General features: G+C 44.0%; 1 protein-coding gene across 1 annotated transcript in view; it reads left to right on the top strand.

Moving 5' to 3' along the window:
• AMPH (amphiphysin) overlaps positions 1 to 17291 on the top strand; it is a 467360-nt gene that overhangs the window by 284342 nt on the left and 165727 nt on the right. The window contains exon 12 of the mRNA XM_029587079.1: positions 8824 to 8937. Within this exon, the coding sequence (XP_029442939.1) occupies positions 8824 to 8937 (114 nt within the window). The remainder of the gene's footprint in view (positions 1 to 8823; positions 8938 to 17291) is intronic.

The raw sequence follows: 17291 nt of genomic DNA, 5'->3' as shown, positions 1-17291 counted from the left end.
TTACCCTGAAGAAATTCCAGATACATTGGAGGCTATTTGGCTGGCTATTGAGGGCTTGGAAAAATCCCTATCTGTGCAGATTTTCAAGTCTCTGGTAATTTTCAGAATATTAATGGAAGGCTTGAGGTAAAGGAGAAAAGCTTGGAGGACTTCAATAATAAGTTGATAGTAATAGAGCGAAAGCTTGCTTAATTATAAGCTCATGATGATATTATGGTGAGAGGTAATATACTCCTACTATAAAAGCTGGAAACTTTAGAGAGCTCTGTTAAATGTAAAAACCTTTGTCTTATCAGTTTCTTCCAAACTGGAGACTGATTTCTGTGAAGGAGATGTTTAAAAAATATCTCCTTGAAATCCTTAAGATTCCTGCAAACACTGTGCCCCCGATATCAAAAAGCCTTCTGTTTGCCACCTTCAAAGAAAAAGCTTTGATGAAACAGGAAGCCTGTTCTTCTCCTCTATCCAAATTTATCTGGGAAACATCTGGTGATATACAAGTTAGAACTGCAACCTTAATTGTGAACTTGTTTTGGAACTGGACAGAGACTGGTTCATGACTTTGTTAGATACAGAGAAGATCTGTTCTATGCGCAGAAGATTAAAGTTTTCACAGATGTGGCTCGAACTACCCATAAAAGAAGGCAGCAATTCCTATTACAGAGACATAGGGTTTTACAACTGTGAGCACTATTCTTTTTGAAGTTAAATATGATTTTTTTTTAACCCAGCCAGCTTATGTTTTTCTTTAGTGACAAAGCTTCATCTGGAGATACCTTGTTGACTGCTTCTTGTGGGATTCCTGTTGCTGAGGGTTAATTCTAGGGATATACATTTCTTTGACACAAATGGGTGAAAAAATGAATGTCTATCTTCATTTCATTCATGGACCCCCAAAACAAATGGACCCACAAATGGGTGAAAAAATGAATGTCTATCTTCATTTCATTCATGGACCCCCAAAACAAATGGACCCACAAATGGACCCACAAATGAAACAAAAAATCTTCATCTCAATTGTTTGTTTCCCATTTAAGTCTATGGCTCATTGAAGTCTATGGCTGTGTACTAGATATGTGAATCGGGTGCCGGAATCGGTTCCGGTTTCAGTAACGTGGACCTGCAGGAAATTCCATTTCCCGCGGTCCAGACGGGTTTTTTTTCAGCTGTCCCAAGCCGAAAAAAACAACCCACCCCGACCCTTTAAATCTAATTATTTACAATCCCCCACCCTCCTGACCCCCCCCCCCAAAACTTTCCTAAAGTACTTGGTGGTCCAGCGGGGTCCTGGGAGCGATCTCCCGCTCTTGGGCCATCGGTTGCCAGTAAACAAAATGGCGCCAGTGGCCCTTTGCCCTTACCATGTGACAGGGGCTATCGGTGCCAATGGCCGGCCCCTGTCACATGGTAGGAGCAATGGATGGCCGGCCCAGGATTTAAAGGGCCCACAGTGGAAAATGCTGTGGCGCCTCCTGATGATGTCATCTCCAGCCAATTCTATATAAGGGCTCTTCTGACTGCTTCTGGTTGCCTTCACAAGGTTATTGGTCCTTCAAGTCTCCTGTTTCTCATGGTTCTCTGTGTTCCTGGTTTCCTGGTTCCTGCATCCAAGTCTTCATTCCTGTATCCAAGTCTTCAGTTCAAGTCTTCATTCCTGCATCCAAGTCTTCAGTCCAAGCCTTCAGAGTCCTGTCCAAGTCTTCACTGCTGGTTCAAGTATTCAGCATCTCTTCCTTGTTCCTGAGTCTGAGTTCTTGAGTCTGAGTCCAAATTCCTGAGTGAGTCTGAGTTCCGAGTTCCTGAGTCTGAAGTTTGAGTTCCGAGTTCAAATTCCTGAGTCTGATTTCCTAGTTCCCAAGTCCTGTGCCTATTCCAAGCACTGAGACCTTGTCTTGTTCCTGTTTCAAGCCATGCTTCAATCTTCAAGTCATGCTTCAGTCTTCAAGCCATGTTTCATCTTGGTCACATCCAAGTCCTCAGCTGTCATCTTGTCCAAGTCTTCGACATTACTTCCAAGTATGCAGTATCTTGTCCACATCTCCAGAGTCAACTTCGAGACCTCTGTCTCCATCTGTTCTCAAGCTCAAACCGCTCCCAAGCAATAGTCCAAAAGGGCTTTCAGAGTGGCCAGAGAGCTGCCCCAGAGATCAGCATGGGTTGCTGATCCTCAGTTCTTGGTGTGTGTTGGATGTCCAAGCATTGCTGCTCCAAGTCAAGAATGTTCCTGTTCTGGTTTAAGTCAAGAGTGTTCCTATTACAGCCAGCCCATGCCTGGATGCACTCGCCCGCCAGCAGCATGGACCACAGCCAGCCCCAGAGTTGTGTTAGTTGTGTCATGGCACAGGGGCTCATGTTCTCAAACGCCCATCCACTCACAACAACTTTTATATATATACACAGCAATTTAAAACATTAGTGCATTGTAACTTTATTCAAAAAGTCACTAATTTCGCTTTTATGCTGTGCTGCTATTTTTTAATCATCAAGTTCATTCATATTTTTCTCCCACCTTATTATGCCAAAGCCAAGTTGCTCACAAAGAACCACCTCTCCTGATACAAGCCATAGCTAAAGCAGCTGACAAGCGAGACCCTTGGCCCACTCCAGCAAAGAAAGAAAACCCCAGCACAAATTTCTGTGACACGCTATCTCACAGAGCCCATCAAAGACATGGACATATATGCCCAACATATCAGTGCATCTAAGTCCATAATCTGGCCAGACCAAGGCAAGGTGACTCAGCAATATTTTTCCTACCCACCAACCAGTGTGTCTGTTGAATGTGTCTTCTCAATGGCAGGGGATATCATGAGCACCCATCACTCAAGGCTGGTGCCAGAATGAATGGAAAAGCTAGTCTTTCTGAAAATCAATCTGTCTTTTTTTTATTTCTAGAACTTCAATGTAAGAGGCAAGATGATTGAATGCACCTTTAAGGCCTTGCTGTTTCTCTGCCTATGTGCCATGCCCCAGATATACCACTGTAGAGGTTTTGCTACTATTGCTCTGCCTCTTGCCATGCCCTGCTATGCCACCTTAGGGATCTTGCTTCCAATGCTCTGTCTACCTACCATATCCAAGATATGCCACCAGAAGGGGTGTAGCTGCTACTGCTCTGCCTTCCTGTTAGGCCCCAGATATACCACTTTAGGGGTCTTACTGCCGCTATGCCTACCTACTATGCCCCTGATAATCTACCTTGGGGGTCTTGCTTCAATTGCTCTGCCTACCTGCCAGACCCCAGATGTGTCACCTTAGGGGCTTTGCTGCTCCCGCTCTGCCTATCTACCAGGGTTTTGCTGCTACTGCTCTGCCTGTCAGGCTCCAGATGTACTACCTTATGGGTCATGCTGTTAATATACCTACATGCAATTTCTATGATGTCCTAGCATGAGAATGTGCTGGTTGGTTCTCAGCCTAGTTCTCCCACCCTGTTGTTTGTTGGTTATACTGGGGTGTTTTGTCCCCAGAACAAAAAAAATGTGAAAAGATAAAAAATACAAGTTTCTCCTCCCAGTCCACCTGTACACACTAAGGGGCGGATTTTCAGAGCCCTGCTCGCCTAAATCTGCCTAAATCAGGGCGGATTTAGGCGAGCAGGGCCCTGCGCGCCGGTGCGCCTATGTTCAATAGGCCTACCGCGCGCGCAGACCCCGGGACTCGCGTAAGTCCCGGGGTTGTCTGAGGGGGGCGTGTCGGGGGCGGGCCCGATCCGCGTGGCGTTTTCGGGGCGGGCCGTAGCATTTCGGGGGCGGGCCCGGGGGCGTGGTTACTGCCCGGGGCGGTCCGGCGGGGGCGTGGCCGCGCCTTCAGACCCACCCCCAGGTCGCGTCCCGGCACGCGAGGATGTACGTCTCCCTCCGGGAGGCGTAAATCCCCCGACAAAGGTAAGGGGGGGGTTTAGACAGGGCCGGGCGGGTGGGTTAGGTAGAGGAAGGGAGGGGAAGGTGAGGGGAGGGGAGTTAGAGATTTCCCTCCGAGGCCGCTCCGATTCGGAGCGGCCTCGGAGGGAACGGAGATAGGCTGCGTGGCTCGGCGCGCGCCGGCTATACGGAATCGATAGCCTTGCGCGCGCCAATCCCGGATTTTAGCGGATACGCGCGTATCTGCTAAAATCCAGCGTACTTTTGTTGGCGCCTGATGCGCCAACAAAAGTACGCCAAATCGCGCAATTTGAAAATCTACCACAAAGTCTTTTTTCCATCTATACAGGAAAAGGACCTTGGAGTTCTAATGGACAATATGTTGAAATCTTTTGCTCAGTGTGCAGCAGTATCAAAAAAGCAAATAGAATGTTAGGAATGATCGGAAAAGGAATGGAAAATAAAATGGTAAATATCATATCAACTCTGTATTGAGTCATGGTGCGACTGCACCTTGAATATTGTGTGCATTTCTGGTCACTCCTATTCAAGAAAGACATAGAAATAGAAAAGATACAGAGATGGAACATCTCTCCTGTTCTGAGAGGCTAAGAGCATAAGAACATGCCATACTGGGTCAGACCAAGGGTCCATCAAGCCTATGGCACTTGGGTAGCTGGATCTAGCACTCCATTGTGAAATATATCTTGTATGGATCAGCCCTTTGTTCTTTGAAGTAAAATAGTATAAAGAAAAAAAAACCCCAAAGAAACAAACTGAAGGAACAAGAAAAGGCAGCTGCAGGCTAGCTCAGATAAAGATCTGACTATAGGAATCAAGTTGTGTAGTTGCAGTGTCAGTCAGCAAACGGTGCAGGTAATGCCTTTTCCTTAGAGTAGACTAATGTAAAACTTTTGTCACTAGCTTTGGAGGGTTATAAACTCCCAACAGGCCAGTTTGCACTAACCTAAATAGCAGTTTAACACTCAAATGCTAGTCATAAATGCATTAAAGTAGTCCAGTAAAGAGAGATAACCTGCAAACCTGTCTGTTGTTTTGTTTCAATTATTATTTTCTGGATACATACGGAAATCTATTACATCCCTGAAAACGTTCTACTTTTTTTTTTTACTCTTTATTTTATTCAAATTAAACAAATACAAATAAGAATTGCAAAAAGAATACAATTATCAAAACAACATATGAAAAGAAGGAAAAACACTTTTTACTTTTGTCGGTTTACTTCCAGGTGTATATCCAGCAAGTCTTAATTGTAAATTTTTGGGATATTTTATTTGATCAGCCTGATTGGGTCAAAAATTTGTACAAGATGAATACAGAGACAGCATGGAAAAAATACAAGTTTGCGGATAATGGAAATAGTAGGGGAAGGAAAAGTCTCTGGACTTTTTCAAGTCATTTATTCTTTGTGCATTCTCCGAGGTCCTTAAAGGGCTTCATACCCGAAGCGCTCCTTGTCTGAAATCCCGCAGCCAGGATGCTCTTTTAGAAGCAGCAATATGATGCAGCCGTCCTCTCAGTGCCGGAAAGAGAGAAGGCTGGCGTTCACCTCTGGAAGAGGATATGACTGACAGGGTCACTCGCCAACCTTTTTAAAACTGACATTTCCAGCTTATTATTTAACACCCAGTTGAATGCTCGCGATTTCCCAAAAGAGGATTCAAACTGCTAAATGTTTGAACAGGGGCACTTCTGAAGAGGGTATTTCTTTTCTCAAGTCTCCAAGATAACATGACATGTAAGTTAATTAGGGAAGAAAGCAGTAGTACTTCATTTTAAACTTACCTTCTTCTAGGTGTGAATTCTATTTAAAGCATACAGCGGTCTATTCATTAAGGGGTAAGAAAGTTTGATTAATTATTGCTTCTTCTTGATTAAACTTATCTGCTTCTTTTTTTTTTTTTTGTGCTATTCATTAAAAATAAGTATGCAAATTTAAACCATGAAAAGTGAGGCACTTTCACATCTAAAGACACTATTACGTCTTCAGTGACCTTTTATGTTTTATTTAAGGCTATGTGAAATGTTTAACATTGAAGGCCTAGATATACATACACTGCTGTTAATATATACTGTATATATACTTGACTATGTCTTTTTTCCAGAGCATGATGCAGAAAGAATAATTTCTTTTTTTACTTTTCTTTATTAATCTTGAATCAATAACATTGATGTTTAAAATGGCCTGAGTAGAACACTGCAATCACAATTTTCCTAGGGCATATAGAATATATACAAACATAGAAATGATGGCAGAAAAGGACCAACGATCCATCCAGTCTGCCCAGTAAGCTTAAGGTGGTAATTGCTGGTCATACAACTCACCCCCATCTCTTTCAGTTTCCCAGACCGTCAAAGTCAGGGCCCTTGTTGGTTGCCTTTTTCAGTCCAATTCCCCGTTTACCTCCTGCCGTTGAAGCAGAGAGCAATGTTGGAGTTGCATCAAGCGTTTCAGGCTTTCTGGTTAAGAATAGTACAAGCTGCATCAGTAAGTTATCCCTATGCTTAACTGTTTTCCCAGACCGCAACATTCAATGTCTTTCGGGCCGATACAGTAAAATGCGCAGGAGAAACCGGCGCTCCGAGGCGAGCATCCGCTCTCCCAACGCGCGCCCAGGCCACTCTCCTGGGCATGCAATTTAGTATTCAAATGAGGGCTCGCGGTAATAAGGAGGCGCTAGGGGACACTAGCGCGTCCCTAGCGCCTCTTATTGGCAGAAGTGGTGGCTGTCAGGGTTGACAGTCGACGCTTAATTTTACCGGCATTGGTTGCCGGTGTCGGTTGCCGGCAAAATTAAGTGTCCGTCATCCAACCCGCAAGCCACAGGCTGATTTTTATATTTTTTTAATTTTTGGGGCCTCCGACTTAATATCGCTATGATATTAAGTCAGAGGGTGTACAGAAAAGCAGTTTTTTCTGCTTTTCTGTACACTTTCCCGGTGCCGGGCGAAATTAACTCCTGCCTTTGCCAGGAGTTAATTTCTGAGAGGTAAAATGTGCGGCTTGGCTGCACATTTTACTTTCTGGATCGCGCGGGGGTACTAAATAATAGGCTCATCAAACATGCATTTGCATGTTGCGGGCGCTATTAGTTTCTGGGAGGGGGGGTGTTTGGCCACGCGTTTTCCACACGCTATTACCCCTTACTATATAAATGGGGGCTAACGGTGCGCTTGGTTGAGCGCACCATACTGCATCGGCCCATTTGTTGGTTTCTGGTCTGAATCTAATTCCTCTTTTCATATTTTCCCCTGCCGTTGAAGCCGAGAGCAATAATGGATTGCATCAGCATCATGAAGGTTTATTGGTTAAGGGTAGTAACCACCACACCAACACGTTACCCCCATGCACTCTTTTCTTCATTTCATCCTCTAGCCTTTAGGGATCCACAGTGTTTTATCCCATGCCGCTTTGAAGAATCTTTCACCTGTTTTTGTTTACCCCAGTACAATAATAGTAGCAATTAAAAGGGTGATTCAAGTTTAAACAAGAGCAAACCATGAACAATTTTAACAATACTGTGAAGAAGCAACTAATATGAGCTATCAGAAAATTCTAAAATAAAACAGGAGTAATATCTCTAGCTAAAAATATCTATATATAACATTAGTTATCCAATAGGCTAACAGAACTGGGAATATTCATTAAAGGATCAACCTGAGTGTTTTTAGCTTTAGTTTTTGGAAATGCAATACCTCTGAATGTGTCTGTAACAACACCCTTCAAATCCCAACCTGTCTCCTGAAAACCTACCCCCAAATCAAAGTGCCCCCGTACAATGGTCCATATATAGAGTATCAGACTGAGCCTTATAAAGAGATGCTCTCTCTCTCTCTCTCTCCTCTTCTTCTTTCCTACTGAGGAAATGTAGCAAACTGGTGTGTGTAAGATATGCTTGCAGAGCTCCAGACATGTATGAAGAGTATTTTATGCCCTATGGGGAAGATTTTAAATGTTACCCGCATGGGGTACATTTGTGCACGCTACCCAGCATGCACAAATGTACACCCGATTTTATAACATGCCGCGTGCATGTTATAAAATCCGGGGTCAGTGCGCACAAGGGAGTAAACACTTGTGCACCTTGCGCGTGCCAAGCCCAAGGGGAGCCCCGATGGCTTTCCCCGTTCCCTCCAAGGCCGCTCCAAAATCGGAGCGGCCTTAGAGGAAACTTTTTTTTCTGCCCCCACCTTCCCCTCCCTTCCCCTATCTAACCCACCCCCAGCCCTAACTAAATCCCCCCCCCCCACCTTTCTTTCAAAAGTTACATCTGCCCGAGGCAGGCATAACTTGCACTCGCCAGCCAGATGCTGGCGCGCGAACCTCCGGCATGGCCACTGTGTTGGAGGACTTGGGAACGCCCCAGCCCCACCCCCGGACTGCCCCCGGACCGCCACCATGCCCCCGGCCCCGCCCCCGGACTGCCCATTTTTGAAAGCCCTGGCACATACGCGCATCCCGGGGCTTGTGCGCGCTGCCGAGCCTATGCAAAATAGGCTCGGCGCATGCAGGGGTAGGTTTTCGGGGTTTACGCGCATAACCCTTTGAAAATCTACCCCTATGCATATAATTTATAAAATAGTGCGTATCTTTGCGCGCGTATATGGGTGCATGCGCAGCCCTTTTAAAATCTACCTGTAAGGTTATTGTCCCCAATCTGTGTCTGTGGCAAAAGTCCTTGATGAATTAGGCCTATGGAAAGCAAAACTTTACTGTCCCAAAAGAGGTGCCTCTGCAGTGCCATGAACAGACTGCAGCACAGCACCAGCTCATGCTACTTCCAGAATTCCTTCAGTGGATTTCGCCTCACACCGCAATCATTACATTCACTGTGCTCTGGGATGGGGTGTTTACAGCCTGCCTTTTAATTCATGTTCCATAATGCAATTTTTCAGGTTTCTTTGACTGAGCTTTGCGTTTTCTATTCACCTTTAATAGAATGAAGTACCAGAAGCTAAGAAAGAGGAATCTTTACTAGATCTGGACTTTGATCCTTTCAAGCCAGAAGTGGCTTCGCCGGGAATAACCCAGACACACTCACCCATGTCTCAGGTATTGCTTTTTTACTTGATTTGCTAAGGTCTGAAATAATCTTTAAACTGAACTTGTCAGATCGGCCTCTGCTTTGTGCGCCTGATGACTGTGATCCAGGAGCCTTGGGTTTCATTCCCCTCTTGAGCTGCTGATCTTAGTTTGGCTAGGGCCGATTATTCTGCAGAAGTCGGGTTTGCTGCATTTTGGAGGGGGGGAGGGGAGGGAGTAATGCGTACATGTAAGGCCGGTGTTAAAGCCGTCACGGTGTTGGGAGTTACCTGCCAGTTTTAACGCTGGCATTACATCAGGTTTCAATGCCCAGTTTATGAAAGTAATGATATGCAGAACCACGACTGCGCTAGAAGCGGCGTGGCTTATGCTAACACAGGCTGTGGGGCGCTGCATAACAGGATTCCCTTAGCATCGCTCAGCCCAAAGTGAAAGGGATGGCGAGGGAAGGGAGCCTCACCCGCCCCCCTGCTCCACCAGAACTGAATGGGCCTTCCCAGTCCCACCCTGGATCTAACAATTGCCTTCCAGACCCGTAAAACTGCCCACCCCCCACCCTCAGACCACCACTTGTGCTCTCGTAGGGCCCCCTCGGTCTTCACTGGTAGAAAGGAACTGGTTTCACGACTGCAGACTGAATGCAAAATGCTGCTGCTGGCGCGCCCGGCCTCGGGTTCTTTGGCACGCTGGTCAGAGAGGTTAGCGGCGCCATTTGGGATTTGGCGTCATGACCTGCAGGATGGAAACCGCAGAGCTCCTGCTGGCAAAGTGCTGGGGACAACTGTGGCCATGGAAGTAGGAGAATGGGGCGGGGAGTGGATTGTTTGGACCTGGAAATGTTAAACGACTCCTCCTAAGGTGTCATTTACTTCCCTGTATTATGTGGCCTGCATTAAGCTTCTTAGGTGATAAGAATGAAGGTCTGGCACCATGTTATCAGTTCAATTTGGGTTTTTTTTTTTCATTTTCAGCACTTTTTTTGGGGCCAAATTTAGTTTTGATGGACTTTTTTTTATTCTTTTTTTTTCTCTCCAGATTATTTATTTGTAGATATTGTGTGCTATTTACCAAAATGAGTATCCCAAAACCTTCTGGGGGAGGGGGGGGGGGGAGTTGGTTAAAGGCACCATATGTTCATTTTGTGGAAAATGAGCCCAAACAAGAATGGCCTGTTTCAGTTCAGATTCCCCATCCAATTGCAATGAATGCCCATCCCCAAGTATTAATGTTAGATGTACTCTACAGCATTAATACTGCATGAGGCCATTGACACAGGAAATCATTTTGTTGAAGGGAGGGGACGTTTGTATAGGTGTTTCTTTACCGCCTGGTAACGCTAACACACGTTCACGTTACGCGTGTCTTACATGGGTGTTAAGTAATGCCTGCATTCACCTGTTAAATGCGGGCTTCAGGTACTGCTCTTAGGCTGTTATATAGCAGTGCAAGGTACCATATTGGAAGTGAGGGTGTGATTCTAAAAGGTTTTAACCACACGGCTTCTATCGGCAGACAAACCTGAGAAAAATATAGCAAAGTGTAAATCAGTTTCTTATACGATTTTGAAATAGTGCGATTTTTGGCCCAAGTCATAATTTGGTGAAACACGAACTTTGTGCATGCTAAAAGATGTGCAAATTAGCACTGAAGAATTGTAGCCAGTTCCTTAACACAGACCCTTTGTGCGTGTGTGTGTTTATACATGAGAGAGAAGATAGGTTTTGTATGTGTTCGTGTGGGTGTTTTTTTGTCAAATTTAATTTTTTTTTATCCAGTCTCCAGTAGAGTCAAAGACAATAATAACTGGGGAGCTGGGAGTATGGTTCCTTTATTGTGACAGAAGGTGACTCCTCTAATGATAAATTATTTTTAGCTTTCCCCACTATCTCATTTGCACATTACACAATCCAGTGTACTGGATAAAGAACAAAGCTAAAAATACATTTGTATGCCTCTTTCTTTTTCAGTTACAGCCATTTGTTTTTGCAGGAATGCTTGGTTAGTCACATCCTGACCCATGAGCTGTGCTCACCTGTCTCCAGTTAAGACCCATCACTGTACGTCCACACACTGTACAATATAACACTGTAACACACATCAAGTCAAATGATTGGCATCTGCGCCTGATGGTCAGATTAATTCAGGGCTTTTTTGTTTTGCCAGTACTTGAGGGTATTTATTACCGGCACCTTTTTTGGCCTCTCCGTCAGCCTCTGGGAAGTGACAGGAGGGGAGGGGCTGGATTCACTCTTCCCTATCTCCTTCCGTATCACCCCTCCCCTCCTAATCTCCGTGTGCTGTTGCCTGGAAGGGGAGGGATTGGACAGAGCAGGAAGCAGAGGGCTGTTCTCTGCAGGGCACCGGCCAATAGAGTTGGGGCACCTTGTGGCACCGGCTCTGCTTGCCGTTATCAGGGACAACGCAGAATAACCCCAGAACCTGGTAATTGTCTGTCCTATTAACTATTCTGGGCCCTGTAATTTTAATTATTATTAGCGCTATTATGTATTTTTTCTCTTTTTCTCCTTTTAGCTACTTTATGTATTACCTTGGCAGCACATGTACACATTTTGTCATGGCAATAACATTTTCTGAATCTAAATCTGAGAGGAGCAAGGGAGAAAAGCACCAGTGGGAGAGGGATGGGAGAGAAAGAGAGAAGTACTCATGGTGCCTGCCTCTCTTTCAACTTCCTTCCCCCCCCCCCCCCCCCCACTGGTGCTTTTCCCGTGGCACAAAAGAGGCATCAGCTGGTAAAAGCGCAGCTTTTTTATGCCTCCTACCAGTGGGAGGGAGGATGTGACTGAACCCTACAGCCAGTTGCAGGGGGGCAGGGCTATCATGGGGGGCAGGGAACTGGGCAGTTGCCCTGTTTTCCCCCAACCCCTCTAAGCATGGCACTGCATTTAAGTACCAGCATCTTTCTTTCTAGGGGAAAAAAAAAAAAAAGCACTGGATTGATTGATTTATTTAAAACAGTGTATATCCTGCCAATCCAATAGTTAGCACTTATCAGCAAGTCACAACATAGAGTATATACATGCACATGCACATATCTGTTTCAGATTTGTGACCTCTGTCAACTAGAAAGTTCCTGCTTTCATGCAGTGAGTGGGTTACTTTTCTAAGTGTAATCTGCTAAGAATTCTCATGGGATGCCAAGGAAGACACAGCTCCCTTCAATTACCACCCACTGACACATAATGTATTGATTTATTTTAATGTAGATAGGCCGCAATTATCCCATGTCCTAAGTGGCTTACAAAAGCATACATTCATAAATAAAATCACATAAAATTTGCAAACAAAATAATGCAACAAATGGACCGAAAAGATGCAGTAAAGCCCAACTCTGCCATGGCCAGACACATGAAAATCCGTGGCACTTCTGCAACTTTCAGATTCCACGACCTGCAATTTGCTTTCCTGTACTCCTAGACACATGGAACTTGCTGTTTCCTTGAGGTGTTCAGAAGTCTCTGCTGATAAGTGCATGTATAGAAAAGCCTCATGGAACCAGTCTGTGCACCCTGTTTTGGGACTACCATGCAGGAAAATGTTGCACTGTAATTGCAAAGATGCCTGGCGGAAAACACGTGTCACATCGCCCTTGTTATTATCTCCTGGTTTGAGATTTATAATTTCAGGGTTTAGACTCTGTCCGGGAAGCTTATCAGCAAACAGCAGCTACAATTTTCAAATGATGAGTCTGAGCCCAAAAAGGATTTCTTTAAAATGTTGCAAAAGTTTTCCTCTACATGCCGTTTATTGGGAAATTGCCACTCAGCAAGAGGAAATGACAGTAGGACACAAACATGACAAGCTGAAATATTTATGTTTTGAAATTTTTTTTGCTGTTTTTTTTTATTTCTCAGATGAAATATCCTAACAGGTTCCCCTCGCAGCAGCTTATATTCCATCTGTTTCCAATACAAAGCGTCTTCATTTTCATCGCGGCTTGCGTTTTTTTCATGGTAGAAAAATCTGCTAATATTTCACCCTGGAAGAGAACAGATTGTCCTTGCTCAGGTGCCTTGAGACCAGGGAAACTGCTAGCAAAAATGCTTTCAATCAATGTCTACTGGCCATTGCTTCCAAACTGTAAAGTAAATCAGTCCAGAATGGCAACCGAAAAGAGCACATTTTATGGGTGGTGCAGCCACATCATTCTAGGCTGATTTATTTTTTATTATGACTAATTTTGTTTTGCTTTTTGCCTTTGTTCTCTCTCCTCTATTCATTACCACCTCCCTCTCACTTCTCCCTTCTTCCTCTTCTGCCTCTCTATAGCCTCATCATTTATTTCCCCCCACGCCAATCCCCCTCTCGTACCCAATCCCTCCTCTCCTCCTAGCTGATCCCCCTCTCATCTCCCAACACCTTCTCACCTCCAGCTGAGATACAGTGGTCAGATTATTTTTAAATTTTTCAGTAAAGGTAGCAAATACTGAGGCCCATATTCAGAAGCATTTAGACGGATAACTCAGAAGTTATCCAGCTAAATGAATATGTGGGCACTTAGCCAGCTATATTATCGCCAGCTATCTTAGTATCCAGCTAAGTCTGGTTGAGCCAAAGAGCTATCCTAAAGTTAGCCAGATAAAGTTAGCTCTATTCAATAGTGTGGCTGCACCACTGAATATCCCTCCAGAGTTAGCCAGATAAGTTTATCCAGTCAACTTTGCTACTCAGACAATGACTGAACATGGATCTCACCTTATTTAAGACAGCATCATTACAGTTTCAGTTAAGGAGAAATATTGAGCCAGAGGTTTTTGAATGTGAATCCTATCTAAATTGGAGACTTTTATCCTATCCAGTAACATTGATACATCCGAGGAAATTGCTCCTTTGAAAAGTGTTTGACCAAAATGCCAGTGATGTGCGCTATAGTTTACATCTTCTCTTCAGAATGTTAAACAAGCCCTTCGCAAGTTAGAATGACGATGGTGAAAACATAACTCAACAGAGAATCATCAAATTTGTTCAAATAGTTTGAGCGATTATAAAAAAAAAAGAAACCAATTTGGCAAAAACGGAGCTAAAATAACCATTTATGGAAGAAATCCACGTAAATTGTTTCAGCTCACTAGAAAATTGACGTATCTTCCTAATCGTTATATTGACAAAGATTTGTCTATTAACTCTGAACAGTGCAGTAATTTTGCTAACTATTTTAAAGAGAAGGTCTCAACAGAATGCAATAGATTTGTCGGTAGAATTGCTCCTCTGGTTCTGAATTCTGACAATGGCCTTTCTTTGTGAGACTCATTTTCTGAAGTATCTAGTAAGGAAATTCAGCAAATACTGGTTAGGCTTAATCCATCCTTTTGCTCTTTAAATCAGTATCCACTGGTTTTGCTAAAGGCTTTACATGAAGATCTAAGTATATTTCTTGGCGAAGGTTACCAATTTGTCCTTCACAGAGGGCCATTACTAAGACCCTTTATTTTACAGTAATTTTAGACCTATTCCAAACTTGCCTTTTTAATCTAAAATTACTGAATATGTGGTTTTAACTCAACTGGATGATTTTTTAGAAGAACATGTGTCAATTTGGATTTCGGAAATTAAACAGTATCAGCACCCTACGATTGTCTTCTCTGGATACGATGTGGTTTTGAAAAGGGAACATCCTATGTGATGCTTTTATTAGATATTACTGCTGCATTTTATATGATCAATCATGTGATTTTGCTTAACTATTTCTGGAACCATTTTTAACTGGTTTTTGATCTTATTTGTCTGACAGAAAGCACAAAGTTACCCTTGCTGCATCCTGATCTCAGTGGCATTGTTTAACAACTGGCAGTCCTGCAGTGTTCTACCTTATCTGTGGCATTATTTGATATTTATATGACTCCAGTTTGCAAGGTTCTGAATTGCTTGGGTATTCATTTTAAGATGTATGCTGATGATATACAGTTTTTTATGCTTAAGCTCTCATTTGGGCACCAACCAGTAAAATGCTTAAGAATTGTTTTTTTTACAATTCAAACTTGGCTAATCAGGGCTGGCAGGAGCACTAGGCGGTCTAGGTGATTGCCTAGTGCACCGGAAGTGTGCTGGGCATTGGAGTTGGAGGAAAGGGTGGTGTTTTGTTTGAAGCGGATGATCGTGAGACGCAGCTGAGTGGGCAGTCGATGGTTTGTTAGTTATGATGCTCAGGGATTGGTGACGAGAATGAGTAAGAGAGAGAGAGAGAGAGAATATAAATAAATGTCACATGACCACTGCCCAGATAAAACTGAATTCTGATTCTAACTAGACCTCTGCTAGATGATGCCCTGTAATGTTTCTCTCACAACAAAATAACCCACACCCACTGTACTCCGGTGTACCGAATAGTCTGCCAACAATATTCAAAACGAAAGGTATCACCAGTATGTATTTTATCATTCAACACTATATGCAAAAGCCCCAATATATATGTAGGCCCCTTACTTACAGAGTCTGTATAGTCTAACAGACACTATTTTTGTATAGGGTCACCTTGCTTTAATTTAAATCAACAATAGTCCATTTTTTGTTCGAAAATTTTTCATTATACTAAAAACTAATGTCACACACTCTGAAAGAGAGGACACAGATACTCATCTACTCCGTGGTAGTAGTGCACCCGACACAGCTGTGTTTCGGACGAAATCGTCCTGCTTCAGGGGGTGTCCTTCAAAATTTGCTTATTTGAGAGCGTCGTAGGGAAGCCTTGTAATTCCTTGGAACCGCATTTCCTTAATCGTCCATAGCAGCCCCGTTGGAGATGCAGTCCAACGGGGCTGCTATGGACGATTAAGGAAATGCGGTTCCAAGGAATTACAAGGCTTCCCTACGACGCTCTCAAATAAGCAAATTTTGAAGGACACCCCCTGAAGCAGGACGATTTCGTCCGAAACACAGCTGTGTCGGGTGCACTACTACCACAGAGTAGATGAGTATCTGTGTCCTCTCTTTCAGAGTGTGTGACATTAGTTTTTAGTATAATGAAAAATTTTCGAACAAAAAATGGACTATTGTTGATTTAAATTAAAGCAAGGTGACCCTATACAAAAATAGTGTCTGTTAGACTATACAGACTCTGTAAGTAAGGGGCCTACATATATATTGGGGCTTTTGCATATAGTGTTGAATGATAAAATACATACTGGTGATACCTTTCGTTTTGAATATTGTTGCCCTGTAATGTTTAACATGCAATAGTTGGTAATAACATAAACATTTATTCTGCCATCCGTAATTTAGTAATTATCTTAGATTCTAATTTAATGTATCTATGAAACAATTTAGTTTAGTTATGAGGTCTTTGGGGGTCATTTTCTATCGCTTATTGCACGTGAAAAGTCCCTTTTCACGTGTGATAGCTTGCCGGGGGGGGAGTCGGGGCAGTGAGGGGAGGAGTTGGGGTGGCGAGGAGACGGACGCTGCGATGTCTTTGCTGGCGGGAATAAGGTAAGCACCGTTATTGTTGCCAGTAGCGCACCCAATAGCGCCACCATTCATGGTGGCGCTATTGGGTGCGAAAACTGGCAGCGAAAACACCACAGTGGTGCGATGGCTGCCAGCTTTCGCAGGCCTGCCCCCCCCCCTTCATCCTCCGCCCCCCCGTTTTGCTGGATTCACCATTCTGCGGTAGAATGGTGAATCCAGGCCTTTGTTTGCAAAGCTGTATATGTTATGTAGACTTAAGCTTGCATTATCTTATCAAGATTTCCGTTTACTTTTGCAAGCATTAGTGATTATTAGTGATAGGTTTAAACTATTGCAATTCTTTTCTGGTTGGGTTCCCAGCTAATCAGCTGTAAACCCTGCAGATAGTCCAGCACTCTGCGATGAGGTTAATATCTGGTGCCATTCATAGTGCTCATATAACACCAGTTTTAAAATCTCTTCATTGGCTGCCTATAATTGGGCAAATCAAATTTAAAATCACCCCCCAGAATCCTCAAAGAAACCTACGCCTCTCCCAGTCCCCTCTTTACCCTCACTCCCCACAAATGCCCTCTCGTCCGTAAGCACCTCCTCACCCTCCCCAGTCTATTTCCTTCTTATACTCCAGCCCCTCTTCTCATTCCCAGCTGAATCTGCCTCATCCACCAGCCCCTCTTTACCCTTCTCTTCCTCTCTCCAATTCAACTTCCCCATCTGCTTCTGATCAAGCTTCTTTTGCTGCTTGGGGCCTCGTTGGTGCTTTTACACTATGTGGCACGTCATACCTCTCTGCCCCGGCAGGCAAAGGAGAAGGGCATGGCTTGATGTACCACCACTTTCCCCTTACTTTCGCTGGACAATCAGCAGTGGTGAGAGAGAGGTACTGCTGAGCTGCTCTTGTGGCAGGCTTCGATGGGATTAGGCTCCACCTGACCACT

The sequence above is a fragment of the Rhinatrema bivittatum genome, chromosome 2 (assembly GCF_901001135.1).
Source record: "Rhinatrema bivittatum chromosome 2, aRhiBiv1.1, whole genome shotgun sequence".
In the NCBI taxonomy this organism is placed as follows: domain Eukaryota; kingdom Metazoa; phylum Chordata; class Amphibia; order Gymnophiona; family Rhinatrematidae; genus Rhinatrema; species Rhinatrema bivittatum.
Note: the sequence above shows the minus strand (reverse complement) of the source record. Positions and strands in the feature narration are given on the sequence as shown.